Source organism: Oryzias latipes, chromosome 5 (genome assembly GCF_002234675.1).
Source record: "Oryzias latipes chromosome 5, ASM223467v1".
NCBI classification, from domain to species: Eukaryota; Metazoa; Chordata; class Actinopteri; order Beloniformes; family Adrianichthyidae; genus Oryzias; species Oryzias latipes.
Genome location: NC_019863.2, coordinates 32286695 through 32306441, shown reverse-complemented (window position 1 = coordinate 32306441; position 19747 = coordinate 32286695). Strand labels below are relative to the sequence as shown.

Below are 19747 nucleotides of genomic sequence, written 5' to 3'. Positions count from 1 at the left end.
CTTCACTAACAGGAACGTCTGCCGAGTCATCCTTAAATTCTGCCGAGTCATCCTGAAATTCTGCCGAGTCATCCTTAAATTCTGCCGAGTCATCCTGAAATCTCTTCAGGGATTATTATGACCGTCATAGTTTGCCAAATTAAACAAATCTTCAATTTGAAAAAAACATTTGACACAATGAATCCAAAGATACATTTTTTTAAATAAAGTTAATTATTGTATGTTTTGGATTAAAAATAAATTTTTAATATATAAAATTTAACACTTTTGTAAATAAAAGTTCCCCCTATGCTCTGTTTAAATTAATAAGCGTTTTGTAAACAAACCAAATTGATTTTTGATGTAATATAATTGAATCCCCTTCGTTTAAATTGGAATCAAATTGATCCAGAGTTTGGGTGATAATCCCCAAAGAGACGCTGGAGGATCTGGACCCAACAGTCTGTTCCTGCAGGTTCTCCTAACAGGAAGATCACAACATTGAAGCAAAAATGTTCTTTATTCTTTTTTTTGCTTTCGTGTCCTCCTGCCTGCAGCAGACCATCTTCAGCTCTGTGTCCTCCAGGTATTTCTACACATGTTGTTCTACATGCTATAAAATAATCAAGTGAAGTTCAGATTTATGTAGAGCAGATGTGTTGTTGACATTTCATTTGACAGATTTTCAATGTTTAAATTAAATCTATAGACTGAGCACGAGGACTGGATTTATGGTGTGAAGATAAGACTTTAAGGGGAACAGATTCGTCATCGACCTTCAATATTTACTTTTTAATTATTAGGTTTAGATGGAGTTTATTCCAGACTCATGGTCCAATCAGTAAAAAGGAGTACACACAGACCCACTACATTAAAAAAAATACAGTGTCAAGAATACACACGTTTATTTCCGCAACAAAAAAATACATAAATATCCCAGTGTTTAATATTAAAAGAGAAACCAAAGGCGGAGAAAAACACTTCTCCTCTTTTCCAATTTTCAAACTAACAGACGCTACGCTGACGCCTCAAAGCGCACGTGCACGCTGGCTGGGCAGTCGCAGGCACGAGCGTGCCCCGTGACGTCATCACCCAGCCGACTATGGCGGAATGCGTCGGAGGCAGCAGCCACACGATGGACAAAAGTATCACCCTCCCTCCAGACCAGATCTTCCGGAACCTGGAAAACGCAAAACGCTTCGCCATCGACATCGGTGAGTCCTCGCTCAGGGCGCTTCCGGCCTCGTGACGTCATTTCGGAATAGCGTGGCTAGCGGTAAGGCGCTAAATACAGTGAAAGTGTTTCAGCGCGCGGGGCGGCGTTCGCTGCTGCGGCGCGTGCAGCGCTAAACTTTCGCGAAAGTTTACAGACTCGAGTCGCGAGTCACAAACTGGAGATCAAAGCAGGAGTTTGGACGAGTCCGTCTGGAGATTAGCTGTTAGCATCACGTGACCAGACATCACAATTTGGAGACGATTATCATCCAGACTACGTGTCCCTTCATGTCGTGGATCGTCATTACATCCCGAGTGACCAGTTCCTCTAGTTTTGTAATTATTCATTCAGAAATGAAGCAGTGTACCTGGGATTGGCACACCTGGATTCACCTGCATGGACAGCAGCAGCTTATGACTGATTTTGTCTGTTTCTGTCCTTCAAAATCAAACAAAACATTAAAAATTGACGATCAGAGATGTTTGAAGCAGAAATGTAGGGTTCCTCAGGAGAAACCTGACTGAAGCTCATCACCAGATCTGATTACTGCTGTAATCTGATTACTCCTGTTGGTCAGATATTGTAAACAGCCTGGGTGTTTTTCAGGCGGCTCCCTGACTAAACTGGCCTACTACTCCACCGTCCAGCACAAAGTGGCGAAGGTGCGCTCCTTCGACCACACCGCCAAGGTAGGACGACCGGAGAGCTTCTTCCCCCAAAGAGGAGAAGGAGGGACGGCGCCGATGAGCCCCTCCTCCTCTCACGCCCGTTCGCTTTTCTGCAGGAGGCCCCCAGCGACAAGCTGTACGAGATCTCCATGCAGGAGGAGGTCACGGCGCGCCTCCACTTCATCAAGTTCGAGAACGCGTACATTGAGACGTGCCTGGACTTCATCAAAGACCATCTGGTCAACACGGAAACCAAAGTCATCAAAGCCACGGGTGGGGGGGCGCACAAGTTCAAAGAGCTCATAGAGAAGAAGCTGGGGCTAAAGTGAGTATTTGGACTGAATCTGCACGGAGAGGTCAGAGGTCAGGATACATACATGATGATGTATGGCCTAACAGGACCGTCAGTTTTACACAATCAGCTGATCGTCTGCTGTCCGCTGCGTGGCAGGGTGGACAAAGAGGACGAGATGACCTGCCTCATCAAGGGCTGCAACTTTGTGCTGAAGAACATCCCACACGAGGCCTTCGTGTACGCCAGACACGCAGACTCCGAGTTCCGCTTTCAGACCACCAACCCCGACATCTTTCCGTACCTGCTGGTGAACATCGGCTCTGGAGTTTCCATCGTTAAGGTAGCGGCTGTTTATTTCAGGGGTTTTAGGGGCGGAGTCGAGGACAATCTGCCTGAATTATGATGAGGGGGACGGGTGAGGCAGATTCAGCTGTGTAGGGTGGGTTTTAGCGGGTCTGTTCTGATTTCTGTCTTCTGTTGAGGTTTGTCCCGTCTTTGGTTTTGTCTCGTCTTTGGTTTGGTCTCGTCTTTGGTTTGGTCTCTTCTTTGGTTTGGTCTCTTCTTTTGGTTTGGTCTCGTCTTTGGTTTGGTCTCTTCTTTGGTTTGGTCTCTTCTTTTGGTTTGGTCTCTTCTTTGGTTTTGTCTCTTCTTTGGTTTTGTCCCGTCTTTGGTTTTGTCCCGTCTTTGGTTTGGTCTCTTCTTTTGGTTTGGTCTCTTCTTTGGTTTTGTCCCGTCTTTGGTTTTGTCCCGTCTTTGGTTTGGTCTCTTCTTTGGTTTGGTCTCTTCTTTTGGTTTGGTCTCTTCTTTGGTTTTGTCCCGTCTTTGGTTTTGTCCCGTCTTTGGTTTTGTCCCGTCTTTGGTTTTGTCCCGTCTTTGGTTTTGTCTCGTCTTTGGTTTGGTCTCTTCTTTGGTTTGGTCTCTTCTTTTGGTTTGGTCTCTTCTTTGGTTTTGTCTCTTCTTTGGTTTTGTCCCGTCTTTGGTTTGGTCTCTTCTTTTGGTTTGGTCTCTTCTTTGGTTTTGTCCCGTCTTTGGTTTTGTCCCGTCTTTGGTTTTGTCCCGTCTTTGGTTTTGTCCCGTCTTTGGTTTTGTCTCGTCTTTGGTTTTGTCTCGTCTTTGGTTTGGTCTCTTCTTTGGTTTGGTCTCTTCTTTTGGTTTGGTCTCTTCTTTGGTTTTGTCCCGTCTTTGGTTTTGTCCCGTCTTTGGTTTTGTCCCGTCTTTGGTTTTGTCCCGTCTTTGGTTTGGTCTCTTCTTTTGGTTTGGTCTCTTCTTTGGTTTGGTCTCGTCTTTGGTTTTGTCCCGTCTTTGGTTTGGTCCCGTCTTTGGTTTGGTCTCGTCTTTGGTTTGGTCCCGTCTTTGGTTTTGTCTCGTCTTTGGTTTGGTCTCCTCTTTGGTTTTGTCTCGTCTTTGGTTTGGTCTCGTCTTTGGTTTGGTCTCGTCTTTGGTTTGGTCTCGTCTTTGGTTTTGTCTCGTCTTTGGTTTTGTCTCGTCTTTGTTTTTGTCCCGTCTTTGGTTTGGTCCCGTCTTTGGTTTGGTCTCGTCTTTGGTTTGGTCCCGTCTTTGGTTTGGTCTCGTCTTTGGTTTGGTCTCCTCTTTGGTTTCGTCTCGTCTTTGGTTTGGTCTCGTCTTTGGTTTGGTCTCCTCTTTGGTTTGGTCTCGTCTTTGGTTTTGTCTCGTCTTTGGTTTTGTCTCGTCTTTGGTTTGGTCTTGTCTTTGGTTTTGTCTCGTCTTTGGTTTGGTCTCCTCTTTGGTTTTGTCTCGTCTTTGGTTTGGTCTCGTCTTTGGTTTGGTCTCGTCTTTGGTTTGGTCTCCTCTTTGGTTTTGTCTCGTCTTTGGTTTGGTCTCGTCTTTGGTTTGGTCTCTTCTTTGGTTTGGTCTTGTCTTTGGTTTGGTCTCGTCTTTGGTTTTGTCCCGTCTTTGGTTTTGTCCCGTCTTTGGTTTGGTCTCCTCTTTGGTTTGGTCTCGTCTTTGTTTTTGTCCCGTCTTTGTTTGGTCCGTCTTTGGTTTGGTCTCGTCTTTGGTTTGGTCTCGTCTTTGGTTTGGTCTCGTCTTTGGTTTGGTCTCGTCTTTGGTTTGGTCCCGTCTTTGGTTTGGTCTCGTCTTTGGTTTGGTCTCGTCTTTGGTTTGGTCTCGTCTTTGGTTTGGTCCCGTCTTTGGTTTTGTCCCGTCTTTGGTTTGGTCTCGTCTTTGTTTTTGTTCCGTCTTTGGTTTGGTCTCGTCTTTGGTTTTTTCCCGTCTTTGGTTTGGTCTCGTCTTTGTTTTTGTTCCGTCTTTGGTTTTGTCCCGTCTTAGGTTTTGTCCCGTCTTTGGTTTGGTCTCGTCTTTGGTTTTGTCTCGTCTTTGGTTTGGTCTCGTCTTTGGTTTGGTCTCGTCTTTGTTTTTGTCCCGTCTTTGGTTTGGTCTCGTCTTTGGTTTGGTCTCGTCTTTGGTTTGGTCTCTTCTTTGGTTTGGTCCCGTCTTTGGTTTGGTCTCGTCTTTGGTTTGGTCTCGTCTTTGGTTTGGTCTCGTCTTTGGTTTGGTCTCGTCTTTGGTTTGGTCCCGTCTTTGGTTTTGTCTCGTCTTTGGTTTGGTCCCGTCTTTGGTTTGGTCCCGTCTTTGGTTTGGTCTCGTCTTTGGTTTGGTCTCGTCTTTGGTTTGGTCTCGTCTTTGGTTTGGTCTCGTCTTTGGTTTGGTCTCGTCTTTGGTTTGGTCCCGTCTTTGGTTTGGTCCCGTCTTTGGTTTTGTCCCGTCTTTGGTTTTGTCCCGTCTTTGGTTTGGTCTCTTCTTTTGGTTTGGTCCCGTCTTTGGTTTTGTCCCGTCTTTGGTTTTGTCCCGTCTTTGGTTTTGTCCCGTCTTTGGTTTGGTCTCTTCTTTTGGTTTGGTCTCTTCTTTTGGTTTGGTCTCTTCTTTTGGTTTGGTCTCTTCTTTGGTTTGGTCTCGTCTTTGGTTTTGTCCCGTCTTTGGTTTTGTCCCGTCTTTGGTTTGGTCTCGTCTTTGGTTTTGTCCCGTCTTTGGTTTTGTCCCGTCTTTGGTTTTGTCCGTCTTTGGTTTTGTCTCGTTGGTTTGGTCTCGTCTTTGGTTTGGTCTCGTCTTTGGTTTGGTCTCGTCTTTGGTTTGGTCTCGTCTTTGGTTTTGTCTCGTCTTTGGTTTGGTCTCGTCTTTGGTTTGGTCTCCTCTTTGGTTTTGTCTCGTCTTTGGTTTGGTCTCGTCTTTGGTTTGGTCTCGTCTTTGGTTTGGTCTCCTCTTTGGTTTTGTCTCGTCTTTGGTTTGGTCTCGTCTTTGGTTTGGTCTCGTCTTTGGTTTGGTCTCTTCTTTGGTTTGGTCTCTTCTTTGGTTTGGTCTCGTCTTTGTTTTTGTCCCGTCTTTGGTTTGGTCTCGTCTTTGGTTTGGTCTCGTCTTTGGTTTGGTCTCGTCTTTGGTTTGGTCCCGTCTTTGGTTTGGTCTCGTCTTCGGTTTGGTCTCGTCTTTGGTTTGGTCTCGTCTTTGGTTTGGTCCCGTCTTTGGTTTTGTCCCGTCTTTGGTTTGGTCTCGTCTTTGTTTTTGTTCCGTCTTTGGTTTGGTCTCGTCTTTGGTTTTGTCCCGTCTTTGGTTTGGTCTCGTCTTTGTTTTTGTCTCGTCTTTGGTTTTGTCCCGTCTTTGGTTTTGTCCCGTCTTTGGTTTGGTCTCGTCTTTGTTTTTGTCTCGTCTTTGGTTTTGTCTCGTCTTTGGTTTGGTCTCGTCTTTGGTTTGGTCTCGTCTTTGTTTTTGTCCCGTCTTTGGTTTGGTCCCGTCTTTGTTTTTGTCCCGTCTTCGGTTTGGTCTCGTCTTCGGTTTGGTCCCGTCTTTGGTTTGGTCTCGTCTTTGGTTTGGTCTCGTCTTTGGTTTGGTCTCGTCTTTGGTTTGGTCTCGTCTTTGGTTTGGTCTCGTCTTTGGTTTGGTCCCGTCTTTGGTTTTGTCTCGTCTTTGGTTTTGTCCCGTCTTTGGTTTGGTCCCGTCTTTGGTTTGGTCTCGTCTTTGGTTTGGTCTCGTCTTTGGTTTGGTCTCGTCTTTGGTTTGGTCTCGTCTTTGGTTTGGTCTCGTCTTTGGTTTGGTCCCGTCTTTGGTTTTGTCCCGTCTTTGGTTTTGTCCCGTCTTTGGTTTTATCCCGTCTTTGGTTTGGTCTCTTCTTTTGGTTTTGTCCCGTCTTTGGTTTTGTCCCGTCTTTGGTTTTGTCCCGTCTTTGGTTTTGTCCCGTCTTTGGTTTGGTCCCGTCTTTTGGTTTGGTCTCGTCTTTTGGTTTGGTCTCGTCTTTTGGTTTGGTCTCGTCTTTTGGTTTGGTCTCGTCTTTTGGTTTTGTCTCGTCTTTGGTCTGGTCTCGTCTTTGGTTTTGTCCCGTCTTTGGTTTGGTCCCGTCTTTGGTTTGGTCTTGTCTTTGGTTTGGTCTCGTCTTTGGTTTGGTCCCGTCTTTGGTTTGGTCCCGTCTTTGGTTTGGTCCCGTCTTTGGTTTGGTCTCTTCTTTTGGTTTGGTCTCGTCTTTGGTTTGGTCTCGTCTTTGGTTTGGTCCCGTCTTTGGTTTTGTCCCGTCTTTGGTTTGGTCTCGTCTTTGTTTTTGTTCCGTCTTTGGTTTGGTCTCGTCTTTGGTTTTTTCCCGTCTTTGGTTTGGTCTCGTCTTTGTTTTTGTTCCGTCTTTGGTTTTGTCCCGTCTTAGGTTTTGTCCCGTCTTTGGTTTGGTCTCGTCTTTGGTTTTGTCTCGTCTTTGGTTTGGTCTCGTCTTTGGTTTGGTCTCGTCTTTGGTTTGGTCTCGTCTTTGTTTTTGTCCCGTCTTTGGTTTGGTCTCGTCTTTGTTTTTGTCCCGTCTTCGGTTTGGTCTCGTCTTTGGTTTGGTCCCGTCTTTGGTTTGGTCTCGTCTTTGGTTTGGTCTCGTCTTTGGTTTGGTCTCGTCTTTGGTTTGGTCTCGTCTTTGGTTTGGTCCCGTCTTTGGTTTTGTCTCGTCTTTGGTTTGGTCCCTTCTTTGGTTTGGTCTCGTCTTTGGTTTGGTCTCGTCTTTGGTTTGGTCTCGTCTTTGGTTTGGTCTCGTCTTTGGTTTGGTCCCGTCTTTGGTTTGGTCCCGTCTTTGGTTTTGTCCCGTCTTTGGTTTGGTCTCTTCTTTTGGTTTGGTCTCTTCTTTGGTTTTGTCCCGTCTTTGGTTTTGTCCCGTCTTTGGTTTTGTCCCGTCTTTGGTTTTGTCCCGTCTTTGGTTTGGTCTCTTCTTTTGGTTTGGTCTCTTCTTTTGGTTTGGTCTCTTCTTTGGTTTGGTCTCGTCTTTGGTTTTGTCCCGTCTTTGGTTTTGTCCCGTCTTTGGTTTGGTCTCGTCTTTGGTTTGGTCTCGTCTTTGGTTTGGTCTCGTCTTTGGTTTGGTCTCGTCTTTGGTTTGGTCTCGTCTTTGGTTTGGTCTCGTCTTTGGTTTTGTCTCGTCTTTGGTTTTGTCTCGTCTTTGGTTTGGTCTCGTCTTTGGTTTGGTCTCCTCTTTGGTTTGGTCTCGTCTTTGGTTTGGTCTCGTCTTTGGTTTGGTCTCGTCTTTGGTTTGGTCTCCTCTTTGGTTTTGTCTCGTCTTTGGTTTGGTCTCGTCTTTGGTTTGGTCTCGTCTTTGGTTTGGTCTCGTCTTTGGTTTGGTCTCGTCTTTGGTTTGGTCTCTTCTTTGGTTTGGTCTCGTCTTTGGTTTTGTCCCGTCTTTGGTTTGGTCCCGTCTTTGGTTTGGTCTCGTCTTTGGTTTGGTCTCGTCTTTGGTTTGGTCTCGTCTTTGGTTTGGTCTCGTCTTTGGTTTGGTCTCTTCTTTGGTTTTGTCTCGTCTTTGGTTTTGTCCCGTCTTTGGTTTGGTCCCGTCTTTGGTTTGGTCTCGTCTTTGGTTTGGTCTCGTCTTTGGTTTGGTCCCGTCTTTGGTTTGGTCCCGTCTTTGGTTTGGTCCCGTCTTTGGTTTGGTCCCGTCTTTGGTTTGGTCTCTTCTTTTGGTTTGGTCTCTTCTTTGGTTTTGTCCCGTCTTTGGTTTTGTCCCGTCTTTGGTTTTGTCCCGTCTTTGGTTTTGTCCCGTCTTTGGTTTGGTTTCTTCTTTTGGTTTGGTCTCTTCTTTGGTTTGGTCTCGTCTTTGGTTTTGTCCCGTCTTTGGTTTGGTCCCGTCTTTGGTTTGGTCCCGTCTTTGGTTTGGTCTCGTCTTTGGTTTGGTCCCGTCTTTGGTTTTGTCTCGTCTTTGGTTTGGTCTTGTCTTTGGTTTGGTCTCGTCTTTGGTTTGGTCTCGTCTTTGGTTTGGTCTCGTCTTTGGTTTGGTCTCGTCTTTGGTTTGGTCCCGTCTTTGGTTTTGTCTCGTCTTTGGTTTGGTCTCGTCTTTGGTTTGGTCTCGTCTTTGGTTTGGTCTCGTCTTTGGTTTGGTCTCGTCTTTGGTTTGGTCTCGTCTTTGGTTTGGTCTCGTCTTTTGTTTTGTCTCCTCTTTGGTTTGGTCTCGTCTTTGGTTTGGTCTCGTCTTTGGTTTGGTCTCGTCTTTGGTTTGGTCTCGTCTTTGGTTTGGTCCCGTCTTTGGTTTGGTCTCGTCTTTGGTTTGGTCCCGTCTTTGGTTTGGTCTCGTCTTTGGTTTGGTCTCGTCTTTGGTTTGGTCTCGTCTTTTGGTTTGGTCTCGTCTTTTGGTTTGGTCTCGTCTTTTGGTTTGGTCTCGTCTTTTGGTTTGGTCTCGTCTTTTGGTTTTGTCTCGTCTTTGGTTTGGTCCCGTCTTTGGTTTGGTCTCGTCTTTGGTTTGGTCTCGTCTTTGGTTTGGTCTCGTCTTTGGTTTGGTCCCGTCTTTGGTTTGGTCCCGTCTTTGGTTTGGTCCCGTCTTTGGTTTGGTCCCGTCTTTGGTTTGGTCCCGTCTTTGGTTTGGTCCCGTCTTTGGTTTGGTCCCGTCTTTGGTTTTGTCTCATCTTTGGTTTGGTCTCGTCTTTGGTTTGGTCTCGTCTTTGGTTTGGTCCCGTCTTTGGTTTGGTCTCTTCTTTTGGTTTGGTCTCTTCTTTTGGTTTGGTCCCGTCTTTGGTTTTGTCCCGTCTTTTGGTTTGGTCTCTTCTTTGGTTTTGTCCCGTCTTTGGTTTCGTCCCGTCTTTGGTTTTGTCCCGTCTTTTGGTTTGGTCTCTTCTTTTGGTTTTGTCTCGTCTTTGGTTTGGTCTCTTCTTTTGGTTTGGTCTCTTCTTTTGGTTTGGTCTCTTCTTTTGGTTTGGTCTCTTCTTTTGGTTTGGTCCCGTCTTTGGTTTTGTCCCGTCTTTTGGTTTTGTCCCGTCTTTGGTTTTGTCCCGTCTTTGGTTTTGTCCCGTCTCTTGGTTTGGTCTCTTCTTTGGTTTTGTCTCGTATTTGGTTTCGTCCCGTCTTTGGTTTTGTCCCGTCTTTGGTTTTGTCCCGTCTTTTGGTTTGGTCTCTTCTTTTGGTTTTGTCTCGTCTTTGGTTTGGTCTCTTCTTTTGGTTTGGTCTCTTCTTTTGGTTTGGTCTCTTCTTTTGGTTTGGTCTCTTCTTTTGGTTTGGTCCCGTCTTTGGTTTTGTCCCGTCTTTTGGTTTGGTCTCTTCTTTGGTTTGGTCCCGTCTTTGGTTTTGTCCCGTCTTTGGTTTTGTCCCGTCTTTGGTTTGGTCTCTTCTTTGGTTTGGTCCCGTCTTTGGTTTCGTTTCGTCTTTGGTTTTCTCTCATCTTGGGTTTGGTCTCTTCTTTTGGTTTTGTCTCTTCTTTTGATATTGTCCCGTCTTTTGGTTTGGTCTTGTCTTTGGTTTGGTCTCGTCTTGGCTATGTCTTGTCTGGACAGAGTAATATAAAGGTCTGATTCTCTTCTGTCCCTGTGTTTTCTGTACTTTAAATCTCAGTGGAATAGGCCTGCACAATATACCGCAAATTTATCGTTATCACAATATCCAGCTCTGCAATAGGCATATTGCAAAAGACTGCGAATATCGCAATAAATCGTAAACCCAAAATGTGTTAAAACAATCTTATGGCAGCTTGATGCTTTTAACGAATCAAATAAAGCCCCTTATGCTTTGACCAATCAGATGGACGCCTATTATGTTAGATGTTTGTCACCTATGTCGATGAGGGTCATTTGGAGCGTAATTTTAAACTGTTTCTAATAAAATGGGAATGATGTTTTTGGCATTTTTCTATTTTTTTATATACCGCAAATTATATCGTTATCGCAGTATTAATCTCTACTATCGCATATCGCAAGTTTTCCTCATATCGTGCAGCCCTACAGTGGAGGAATTTCTTCGTGAGAATAAATGCTTCTGTTCACAGGTTGAGTCAGAGGACAAATTTGAGCGAATCGGCGGGAGCTCAATCGGCGGCGGGACATTCTGGGGTCTTGGCGCTTTGCTCACCAAAACAAAGGTATGATGGCTGAGCAGGAAGGTTGTTGCTTTAGTGGTTTGTCCTCCATGGTCCTGCTGATCCCCCTCCATCTTCTCCAGAGGTTCGATGAGCTGCTGCAGCTGGCCTCCAAAGGACAACACACCAACGTGGACATGCTGGTCAAAGACATCTACGGCGGGTCCTACGGCTGTTTGGGACTAACCGGAGATCTGATTGCAAGTAGTTTTGGGAAGTCTGCAACCGCTGACAAAGGTTAGACCCCACGAGAAAAGAGCGGAAATGTCAGGAGGCTCACGGCAGCAGAGCTGGAACCTGTTGGTGCTGCAGAGTTTCCTCTGGAGTTTAGGAGCTAAACTGCTGACGGCAAACCAGAGCAGCTTCTGCTGACTCATGCTTTTCACAGCTTCTGCTGACTCACGCGTTTCACAGCTGCCGTTGAGCAACTTTTTGAGTCAAACTAAGGAGTTTCTTCAGAAAAAAATCTCAGGATTCAAATCGTTCCTGTCTATTGTAGGTCAGAGTTGAATAAAGTAGCTCCTCGGTTTCATCATAAGCTCAGCAGACGTGTGAACAGTCTGGCAGCTCACGGGGTCTTTACCTGCGTTACCCACACTGCATCTCTCTGTCCTCACATGACTGAAGACTTCTGCAAAGAAGACATGGCCAAGAGTTTACTGCACATGATCAGCAACGACATCGGGCAGCTGGCCTGTCTGTACGCCAAGCTGCACGGCCTGTCCAGAGTCTACTTTGGGGGCTTCTTCATCAGAGGACACCCCGTCACCATGCACACCATCACCTACAGTATCAACTTCTTCACCAAGGCAAGCCGGCGCCGCGCTGCGGAACCGCCTCAGCCTCTGTCCGGCTGAGCTGCTCGGCTTCTCCGGACCGCCACGTCTTCTGCTCAGGTGTCCGCCCGCTTGTGTTTCAGGGGGAAGTTCAGGCCTTGTTCCTGAGGCACGAGGGCTACCTGGGCGCCATCGGAGCCTTTCTGAAAGGAGCGGAGGAGGACAGTAAGAACCAGAAGCTGCAGTTCATTCAGACCAGCTGCAGTGTCTGTTTTCTCCCCCTCTTCACTTTCACTCCTCAATTTGTAGTTTTTTTGTTTTGTTTTGGATCCGACCCTAATTTCTCATGGGGGCGGGGCTTTGAGCCCCATTGGCTACGGTGTCATGATTGACATCACGAATAAAGGTTATGGCGTTGTCAGTTCTGGTCAGGAGCAGCGTCCGTTGTTGGCGCCACCTGTTCCAACCTTTGACCAACCTTTTGGGAACTGGACTGAGTGGCCCCGCCCCCCTGGCATTCCAAACAGGAAGTACCCGCTGGTTCCAAGAAGCCAAAATCCCACAGCTATTCCTCCGTTTTTTCCTTGATATTTTCACAGTAGTTCCAAGTTATTCAAGTTGCAAACCGACCAACAAGAAGCCTCAATATAAGGGGGCGGAGCCTACTGCCCCCAACGTCTAATGGTTAAAACAGTTGACAGATTCTTCTGATTGTTGAGAGTGGTAGAAACTCAGATCAATCACCGCTTATCTGATGGCGAAGAGGGAGAGAAACGAAAATACAAAACGTAAACTGTTACGGTAAACGATAAAGAACAGAAAATGTCAGAGATGCAGCTGGAATCATCATCATCAGGCCCCCACTACAAATACGTCCAACTGTCCTAAAATGTGACTTTTTATTCAAATAAGTGAACAAAATCTGCTGATGGGGTCAGAAAAGCTGGTCTTACCCAGAATTCTTATCGTAAGAGCAACGTTCTAGACGTTTTCTCAAACTAAGACTACTTTGCTGTTGAAAAACGATTGTTTTTCTTCTTTTTTTCTTGAATTACGGGTCTTTTTACTGAAGCTTCAGTTTTTGCGGCCCGGTCTCGCCACGCTAGAGTCGAGCGGGTCCTTCAGCGCCTCCCTGCGTTCTCCTGCAGATCCGAACCAGTACAGCTGGGGGGAGAACTACGCCGGCAGCTCCGGCCTGATGAGCGTTTCTCCAGAGATGAACCCGCTGCAGCGCGCTCGGAGCGGAACGGTACGTTTCCGAGCCTCGTGGAGCGGCGGTTCTGACGTTGGAGGCAGGTCCATCCCAGTCTGACCCAGTGTCTCCTCGCGGTGCTGCCATCTTTTCTTCTGTCAGTTCAGCCATTGGTCCTTCTAAAACGTGTGGGGGGGGGGGGGGGGGGGGGGGGGGGGGGGGGGGGGGTTTGAAGGATCTGGGCTGAGTTCTGGTTCGGTTCTGTCAGCTTCTTAATTTGATCAAAGTTTGGACCTCCTCCGACTTTATTTCATGTCAGGTGTTAAAAAAGAGAAGTTTAGACATCTGAAGGCTGCTAGACCTTACCTGTGGTCCACGCAGCCCCGCCCCTTTAACACCTGGAGCATCTGTCACTCATTCTAGCGGAGACGGTTCCCATCGGCCAATGATCTACAGATCTAGAGGACTTTAGGTCTCGCCGTGGTTCTTGCTGCTCGTTGGAGACAGAAGTTGGTGAAGCTCTGCAGCCGTCTGCGCTCATGCATCGTTCACGCCGGTTCTCCACGTTCTCAGGTTCTGCGTAGCTAGAACCTCTTTTACCCAAACGTCCGTAGATCTCAGAGTAAAAAATAGGTTTCAGTCTGAAAAACCTTCATTTGTACCTTTTTGGAACGACTGTCAGGGCAGAGTTTGGCCCAAAGTTCTCATCACTACATTTCTGATTTAGTTCAACCAAAAGTGGAAAAAAATATTTAGAAATTTTCACAACAAAAACACAATAAAAGAAAAGATTCTTAGATTTAAAGTATTTTGCTCATACTTCATGTTCTAGGTCCAGATTATTTTAGTATTTTTATTTTTGTTTTTCTGAATTTAAAAATCCATCTGATCTTCTTCTAAACAATAAGATAAATGGATCAAAATAAATCAATCGCTTTATTTATACAGCAGTTGTCCTCAACATGACGAACACAAGTGCTTCACATAAAAGACGTTTATAGTTAAAAAGTCATAAAACTTATTAGATTAGCAACAATGCAGTAAAAGTGCAGAAATGAACCATAAAATAATTCAAAATAAATAAATAGTTAGAATAAATGACTTATTCATGGTGAAGTTAAAAAGACGTGTCTTTAATTCACATCTAAAAATCTGCACAGAAGCAGAAACTCTCAGATCTTCAGGTAAGTCATTTCACAGGTGAGGACCGCGGTGCTGAGGGTAGGCCCCGCCCCGAGTCCCGGTTCTCTGTGGGTCAGAACCTGAGGATCTGAGAGTTCTGGAAGGTTTGGAAAGACTGAGGCGGTCTGAGATCTGCTGAATGTGGAACTGAACGTTGAAGGCGTGAACCGGAACTGTCTGGATTCCGTCGGCGGGCGGCGAGCTCAGCGGCGAGCTCAGCGGCGAGCTCAGCACGATGTTCTGTTGTGACGGTGAAGTTCTAGTTCTGCGTCCGTTCACGACCTTCTCCTTTCCTGTCCACTCACTCCTCCCTCTGCAGTTCTGTGTAAGTACCTCCACCTGCGTGGCTTCTGTAGGTGACCCCGCCCTGCTAACTCCGCCCCCTAGCGCTGGACTTGGATGTGTGATTAACGGCATTGCCTGTCGTGGTTCCTGAGAGCTGCTGCTGTTTAGATTTAACCCCATGGCTTTGATGTTCTGGACCATCCTTGGTTCTGGTGGCGTGTGGAGTTCCTGCCTCCCGTGTGGGTGTGGGGGTTTGAGCGGGCGGGTGGGCGGAGTCTGGTCTGTCTGTGCATCGCCGTAGAGCAGCTGCACTGACGGCGGTTCTGATCGTCTCTATTCTTCCTCAGTTTGACATGCTGGAAATGGACCGTCTGGAGCGGCAGCTGGTCAACCTGCCGCTGCTGCAGGACCCGTCCTCCTACATCCCGGACACCATGGACCTCACGGAGGACGCTCCGGCCCGGGAGTACTGGCTCTACTGCTTTGAAGAGGCCTTGGACGGCGTAGGTTCTGCAGAACAGGAACCGACGTGTGTGTGGGAGACCTTCAGTGAACGGAACGGGTCTCTGTCCTGAACCAGGTGGTGAAGAGAGCCGTGGCGAGTCAGCCCGACCCACAGGAAGCAGCCGCACGGGCCGAGAAGTTCTGCCAGAAGTACCGACACAAGCTGCAGACCCTGCGGCACCAGCCTTTGTAAGCCACTGCCGGTCTTTGTCTGGTCTGGGTTCTGCTGATTCTGATGCAGCTAACGCCGAGTGCGTCTCTTCCTGTTTAGCGCCTATGGGTCCCTCACCGTCAGGAGTCTGTTGGACACCCGGGAACACTGTCTGAACGAGTTCAACTTTCCCGACCCGTACTCCAAGGTCCGACACAAACCTCCTCGCTCTGAGTCTGATGAGGTTCTGCATGTGAGAACCTGGATGTTTGCTTCCAACCTCTTCAGATCAAGCAGAGGGAGAACGACTCGGCGCTGAAGTATTTCCAGAAGGCGGTGAAGGCTTTGGAGCAGCTGAGCTGGGAGGACAGACAGTTCGCTCTGGTCCGAGGAGTCCTGGCTGGGAATGTTTTTGACTGGGGGGCCAAGGCTGTGTCAGAGTGAGTATCCTCCACCTTCAGGCACCCGTCAACGTCTCCTGTGGTTTCTCATCTTCTGCTCTGCTGTAGCGTCCTGGAGTCTGACCCGGAGTTTGGATTTGAAGAAGCAAAGCGGCAGCTGGAAGGTAGAAAAACCTTTTTCTCCTGCGTAGCAGCAGATGCTCGTTTGTTGAGTCACTCCTCCTGAGTCGTCTTCTGGTCCGTGAATTCAAATGTCAGGAGTTTAGTTTGGTTCTCAGCTGACTTCTGTTTCTGCTTCTTCTCAGTGCGGCCGTGGCTCGTAGACTGCTTTGACCGGTGGCTGGAGAGACTCAAGGTCAGTACCTGACCTTGCATTTACAGTTACATGCTACTGTTAGGGCCCCCAAGGGGCCAAGAGGCACACAGAGGCTCATGCAGGAACCTAAGTATTCATCCAAAAACCAAGACTTACACAATCGCACCCAGACGTTCATCCAAGAACCGAGACGTTCACACACAAAACCAAGACGTTCACGGGCAAACACAGACATTTATCCACCAACCAAGAGTACACAATCGCACCTGGACGTTAGCCTATAAACCAAAATGTTCACACGCAAGACAAATAGTCGTTCACACTCTAACCAAGACGTTTACGCGTAAAACCGAGACTTTCAAGTGCAAAACTTAGACGTTCACACGCAGAACAGATACGTTCACAGGCAAACGCAGACATTTAACAACTAATCAAGATGTAAACAATCGCACCCGGATGTTAACCCATGAACCACGACCATTATGCTCAAAATCAAGACGTCCACACGCAAAACTAAGACGATCACACGCGAACCGAGACGATCACACACAAAACCAAGACGTTCACATGCAAAAGCAAGATGTTTACGGGCAAACAGACATTAATGACCTATAAACCAAAATGTTCACACACAAGACAGATAGACGTTCACACTCAAACCGAGACTTTACACGCAAAACCGAGACGTTCACGCGCAAAACCCCAAGACGTTCACGCGCAAAACCAAGACACATTTATCCACTAACCAAGACCTACGCAATCGCACCTGGATTTTCACCCATGTACCAAAATGTTCACACACAAGACGGATAGACATTCACACTTGAACCAAGACGTTTATGTTCAGCTGTTTTTCATAAATCCTGCAGGTTTTTTAATGTCTCACTGCTATCTTAACCAGCGGTTCTCAGTCCGGACCCTGAAGGACCCCCTTCCTGAATAGTTTCTCTGCCCGCTCCGGTTCAAAGGCAGAGCTCACTTGTTGTGTCAGAAGGGGGAGGGGTCCTCCAGGACCCGGCTGAGCAGGTCTGCTGCTGTTGTGTGTGCGTGAAGGTTAATGCTCGGCTGCTGTGGTCTTCTCTTGCAGGGCCCCCCTCATAAGTGTGCCTTGTTTTTCGTAGATAATAGTGGAGTGGACATCATTCTAGGGGTGATGCCCTTCGTTAGAGAGCTGCTCTCTCGAGGAACGGAGGTGAGGAACCACGGGGGGGGGGCAGGAAGGCCTGCGCATCACTGGAGCGGGTCTTCAACCATGTTTCCACCCACAGGTGGTGCTGGCGAGCAACTCCGGTCCAGCTTTGAACGACGTAACAAACGGAGAGCTGCAGATCCTCACGGAGAGAATCGCAGCCATGGATCCTGTGATCAGGTGAGTCTGCAGCCGAGTGCAATGCGGCGCCGCAGCCGTGCAGCCATGCGATGCAGCCGTCACTTCATGCAGTCATTCGGCTGCTGCTCTTTGTCGCTACAGGAGCGGCCTGAAGGAGGACAGGTTGACGTTGGTCCAAAGCGGTTCCAGTTCTCCGTGTCTGGATCTGAGGTGGTTCTTCAGTCCTTCATACCCGTGTTCATACCGGAGTGTTTCTGCGGCTGAATTGTGTGTGTGTGCCCCCCTCCCTCAGCCGCCTGGATAAGGTGCTGGCCATGGTGGTGCGGGAGCGCCAAACTGACCTGGTGATCATCGAGGGAATGGGCCGAGCGATCCACACCAACTACCACGCCATGCTGAGCTGCGAGAGCCTGAAGATGGCCGTCCTGAAGAACTCCTGGCTGGCCGACCGGCTCGGCGGGAAGCTCTTCAGCGTGGTCTTCAAGTACGAGGTTCCGGCGGGGAAATGCTGAGGGTCTGCCTGGAGAAGCAGTCAGAGGCCGGAGATCAAACGATTGTAACGGGATGGAGACGCGTTCCTTCCAGCAGGTCGTTGTGGTTCCTGTTGGTTGGAAGGTTGTTTTTTTCATGAACATTAAACGTCTTTCTTGCAGGTTTCAGCCGTTTGGGTCGCTTTACTTTATTTTTTTCAGCGTTTGCATGTCGGGGGAGCAGGAAGTGGCTCTGATGTGAGGAGGAAGCTGTAGCGGCGTTTAGGCGTGTTACATGCCTTAGGTCTGCAGGGATGGAAGCTCTCAGCTCGTCTTCTTCCTGTTTGCATCACTGCCAGCAGATGAATGACGTCGTTTGTTATTAGTGAAGCAAAAGCAGCACTTTAAATCAGGACTCTTACCGCCGTCCTCCACAGGGGGGCAGTATCAAACCTATGGCCGGCCGCACATGTGGGTGTTCTGTAGGGATGGAAGGCGTTCTGTGATCCGCCTGAACGTTTGACGGCAATAAAAACTGAGGAACGGTTCTGCATTTGTACATATGTGACATACGAGTGTGTATATATGTAAAGTACAACAACCCAACAAGCACAATGTTTGTGTTCTTCTGACAATCACTTTCAAATAAACGCTGAAGCTTTTATTTAATCCCGTTTCTCGCCTTCGTTTCTCTGCAAACTGAAGGAAATGAAAACGCAAACGTGCCGGCGGCGTTTTCTAAGTGGGGCGGTGCAAAGTGAGCAGGCTGACACCTGCTGGGGGGCTGCGGGCTGATCATGCATGAGGAGCGCCAGCAGGGGGTCCCGCTGCTCCTCACCCGCCCCCAGATTCGGCGGCGGCGGCTCTGAAGCTCCTGGAGTCTCCCTGTGGTGATGCTCTGCTGGATCCCTCGCTCAAAGCCACGTCACGCTAGGATGTGTTCTGGTTCTGTCGGTGCTGGAACCAGAACACGCTGCATCGCTGCATGCTGGACCGTGTGATGGCAGCAGGACAACAGTTTCTGGCTCTATTTCTAAAGCAATAAAGATGCTTTATTGTGTTTTTTTTTTTTTTTTTTTTTTTTTTTTTTTTTTTTTTAAACTTGTCCTGTCCAACAGCAAGGCAAACAGATGAGAGCTGAGGGCCTCTTGTGTTGGACATATTTTATTTTAACAAGAGGGGTTATTCATCTTCAGACAAACCAAAGGTATGTCTGAATAAACCCCTTTTGTAATTGAGGCCAAACTTTATTAATTTCAATCATGTTTGAAAATCTTTGGTGTTGGACCGGACGGAAAAGGAAAGAGGGGAAGAAGAGAGAGGGACGTTAGAGAGAGGGGGGGGTAGGAGGGTGATAATAGGAGGGGAAGGGGGGTAAGACCATGAAGCAGCATAGAGCAGACAGGTTTACTGGTTGTTTATCGTTACGGTACGGTTCAAATGTAGTACAAAAAGGGCGGGGCCTGTTCACACACACTCAAATATTATCAACACACCTGCTAGCCGCAAAAATGTCCACATGTCAACATGCACACAAAACAGATAGTGTTCACGAACGCATACTTATGCCTTTAAACCAACTAGTGTGAAATCTTTCATTCATTCAATCATGCAAACTATTAGTGCAAAGGTGAGCTAACACCTGTGCTCAGGTGAGTGTTTATGTTCTTCTAAAATGGATGGTGGAATGTGAAAAGAAGGAGGAGGAGCGCCCAGCCACCCCCACACCCATACCCCCGCCGCAGCAGCAGCGGCAGCCGGAGCCCCCCCAACGCCACACGGGAACAGGCAGGGAACAACCGCCCCCCGGGCGACCAAGACCGCCACCCAGGCCAGGGCCAGCAGGACCGCCGCGAGGCCCCCAGAGCCAGAGAGCAGGGAGGCGCGGAGGGAAAGAGAGCGCCGCCCCAGCCCAGCCAGGAAAGCAGCCCCCCGCCGCGCCGGAAGAGCCCAACGCAGGGCCCCACCGGAGAGGGACGCCCACAGCCCCAGACGAGCACCCCACCACCACCCAGGAGTTCCGGGCATCCCCCCGCCCCGACCCCAGGTACGAGCCAGGACCCCCCAAGGGAGACCCGCTCCGCACTCCAGGCAGCCACCCACCCGGCCCACGGTTGGTCCAGGTAGGAGCAAGGCAGGGGCCCGCCGCCTCCGCACAGGAGGGGGGAACCCCGGGGAAAAAAGGGCGGCCCACAAGGGATGTTATAAATATGGCCCGACCAGGCTCGGCCATGTTGGAAGTTTGGCGGGGCCCAGCGCCCAGGGGCAAGGACCAGGACCCACCCCCCAGGGACACGAACACCCCCGGCTCAGGTGTAATATGAACCCCCCCACCGTGCGGAGAGAGCACCGCCGGGCCCAGGGAGCCGGCACCCAAGGGACACGGCCGCCATCGCCAAGGGGCCCGCACCCCCCACCAGGGAAGGGGTAGGGGACAGATGGACCCAGGTCCCACCTTCCTTGTAAAATGTGTGTGCGTGTATGGGTGTTTGAGAGGGTGTTTGTGTGCATGTGTGTGTGTTTATGTTTGAATGTATATATTGAAGGGGGAGGGGTGTGTGTACTAAGGGGGGTGCAGTTAAAATTGGCGAGTAGGGCACTAAGGGGACATCTCCTGATTACTCACAGTGATGTCCCCTCACCCTCCACACCAAGGGGCCCTAAATGTCTAAGGTGCGGTTAAAAT

The 19747-nt window shown here is 48.5% G+C and overlaps 1 protein-coding gene across 2 annotated transcripts; it reads left to right on the top strand.

Moving 5' to 3' along the window:
• Nucleotides 1-1061: 1061 nt before the first annotated feature.
• On the top strand, nucleotides 1062-17730 carry pank4 (pantothenate kinase 4). 2 transcript variants are annotated; one of them, XM_023955321.1, is made up of 20 exons: nucleotides 1062-1193; nucleotides 1802-1884; nucleotides 1980-2188; nucleotides 2315-2498; nucleotides 10365-10457; nucleotides 10538-10691; nucleotides 11082-11263; nucleotides 11374-11455; nucleotides 12379-12479; nucleotides 13924-13929; nucleotides 14237-14392; nucleotides 14470-14582; nucleotides 14665-14752; nucleotides 14833-14984; nucleotides 15054-15109; nucleotides 15251-15300; nucleotides 16349-16453; nucleotides 16530-16630; nucleotides 16733-16801; nucleotides 16884-17730. In XM_023955321.1, exons 1-20 carry the CDS (start codon nucleotides 1082-1084, stop codon nucleotides 17101-17103), a joined length of 2316 nt encoding a protein of 771 aa, XP_023811089.1. In that variant the 5' UTR covers nucleotides 1062-1081; the 3' UTR covers nucleotides 17104-17730. The 2 variants fall into 2 exon arrangements, with proteins under 2 accessions (XP_023811089.1, XP_023811090.1); XM_023955322.1 differs by lacking the exon at nucleotides 13924-13929.
• The last annotated feature ends 2017 nt before the right edge of the window (nucleotides 17731-19747 follow it).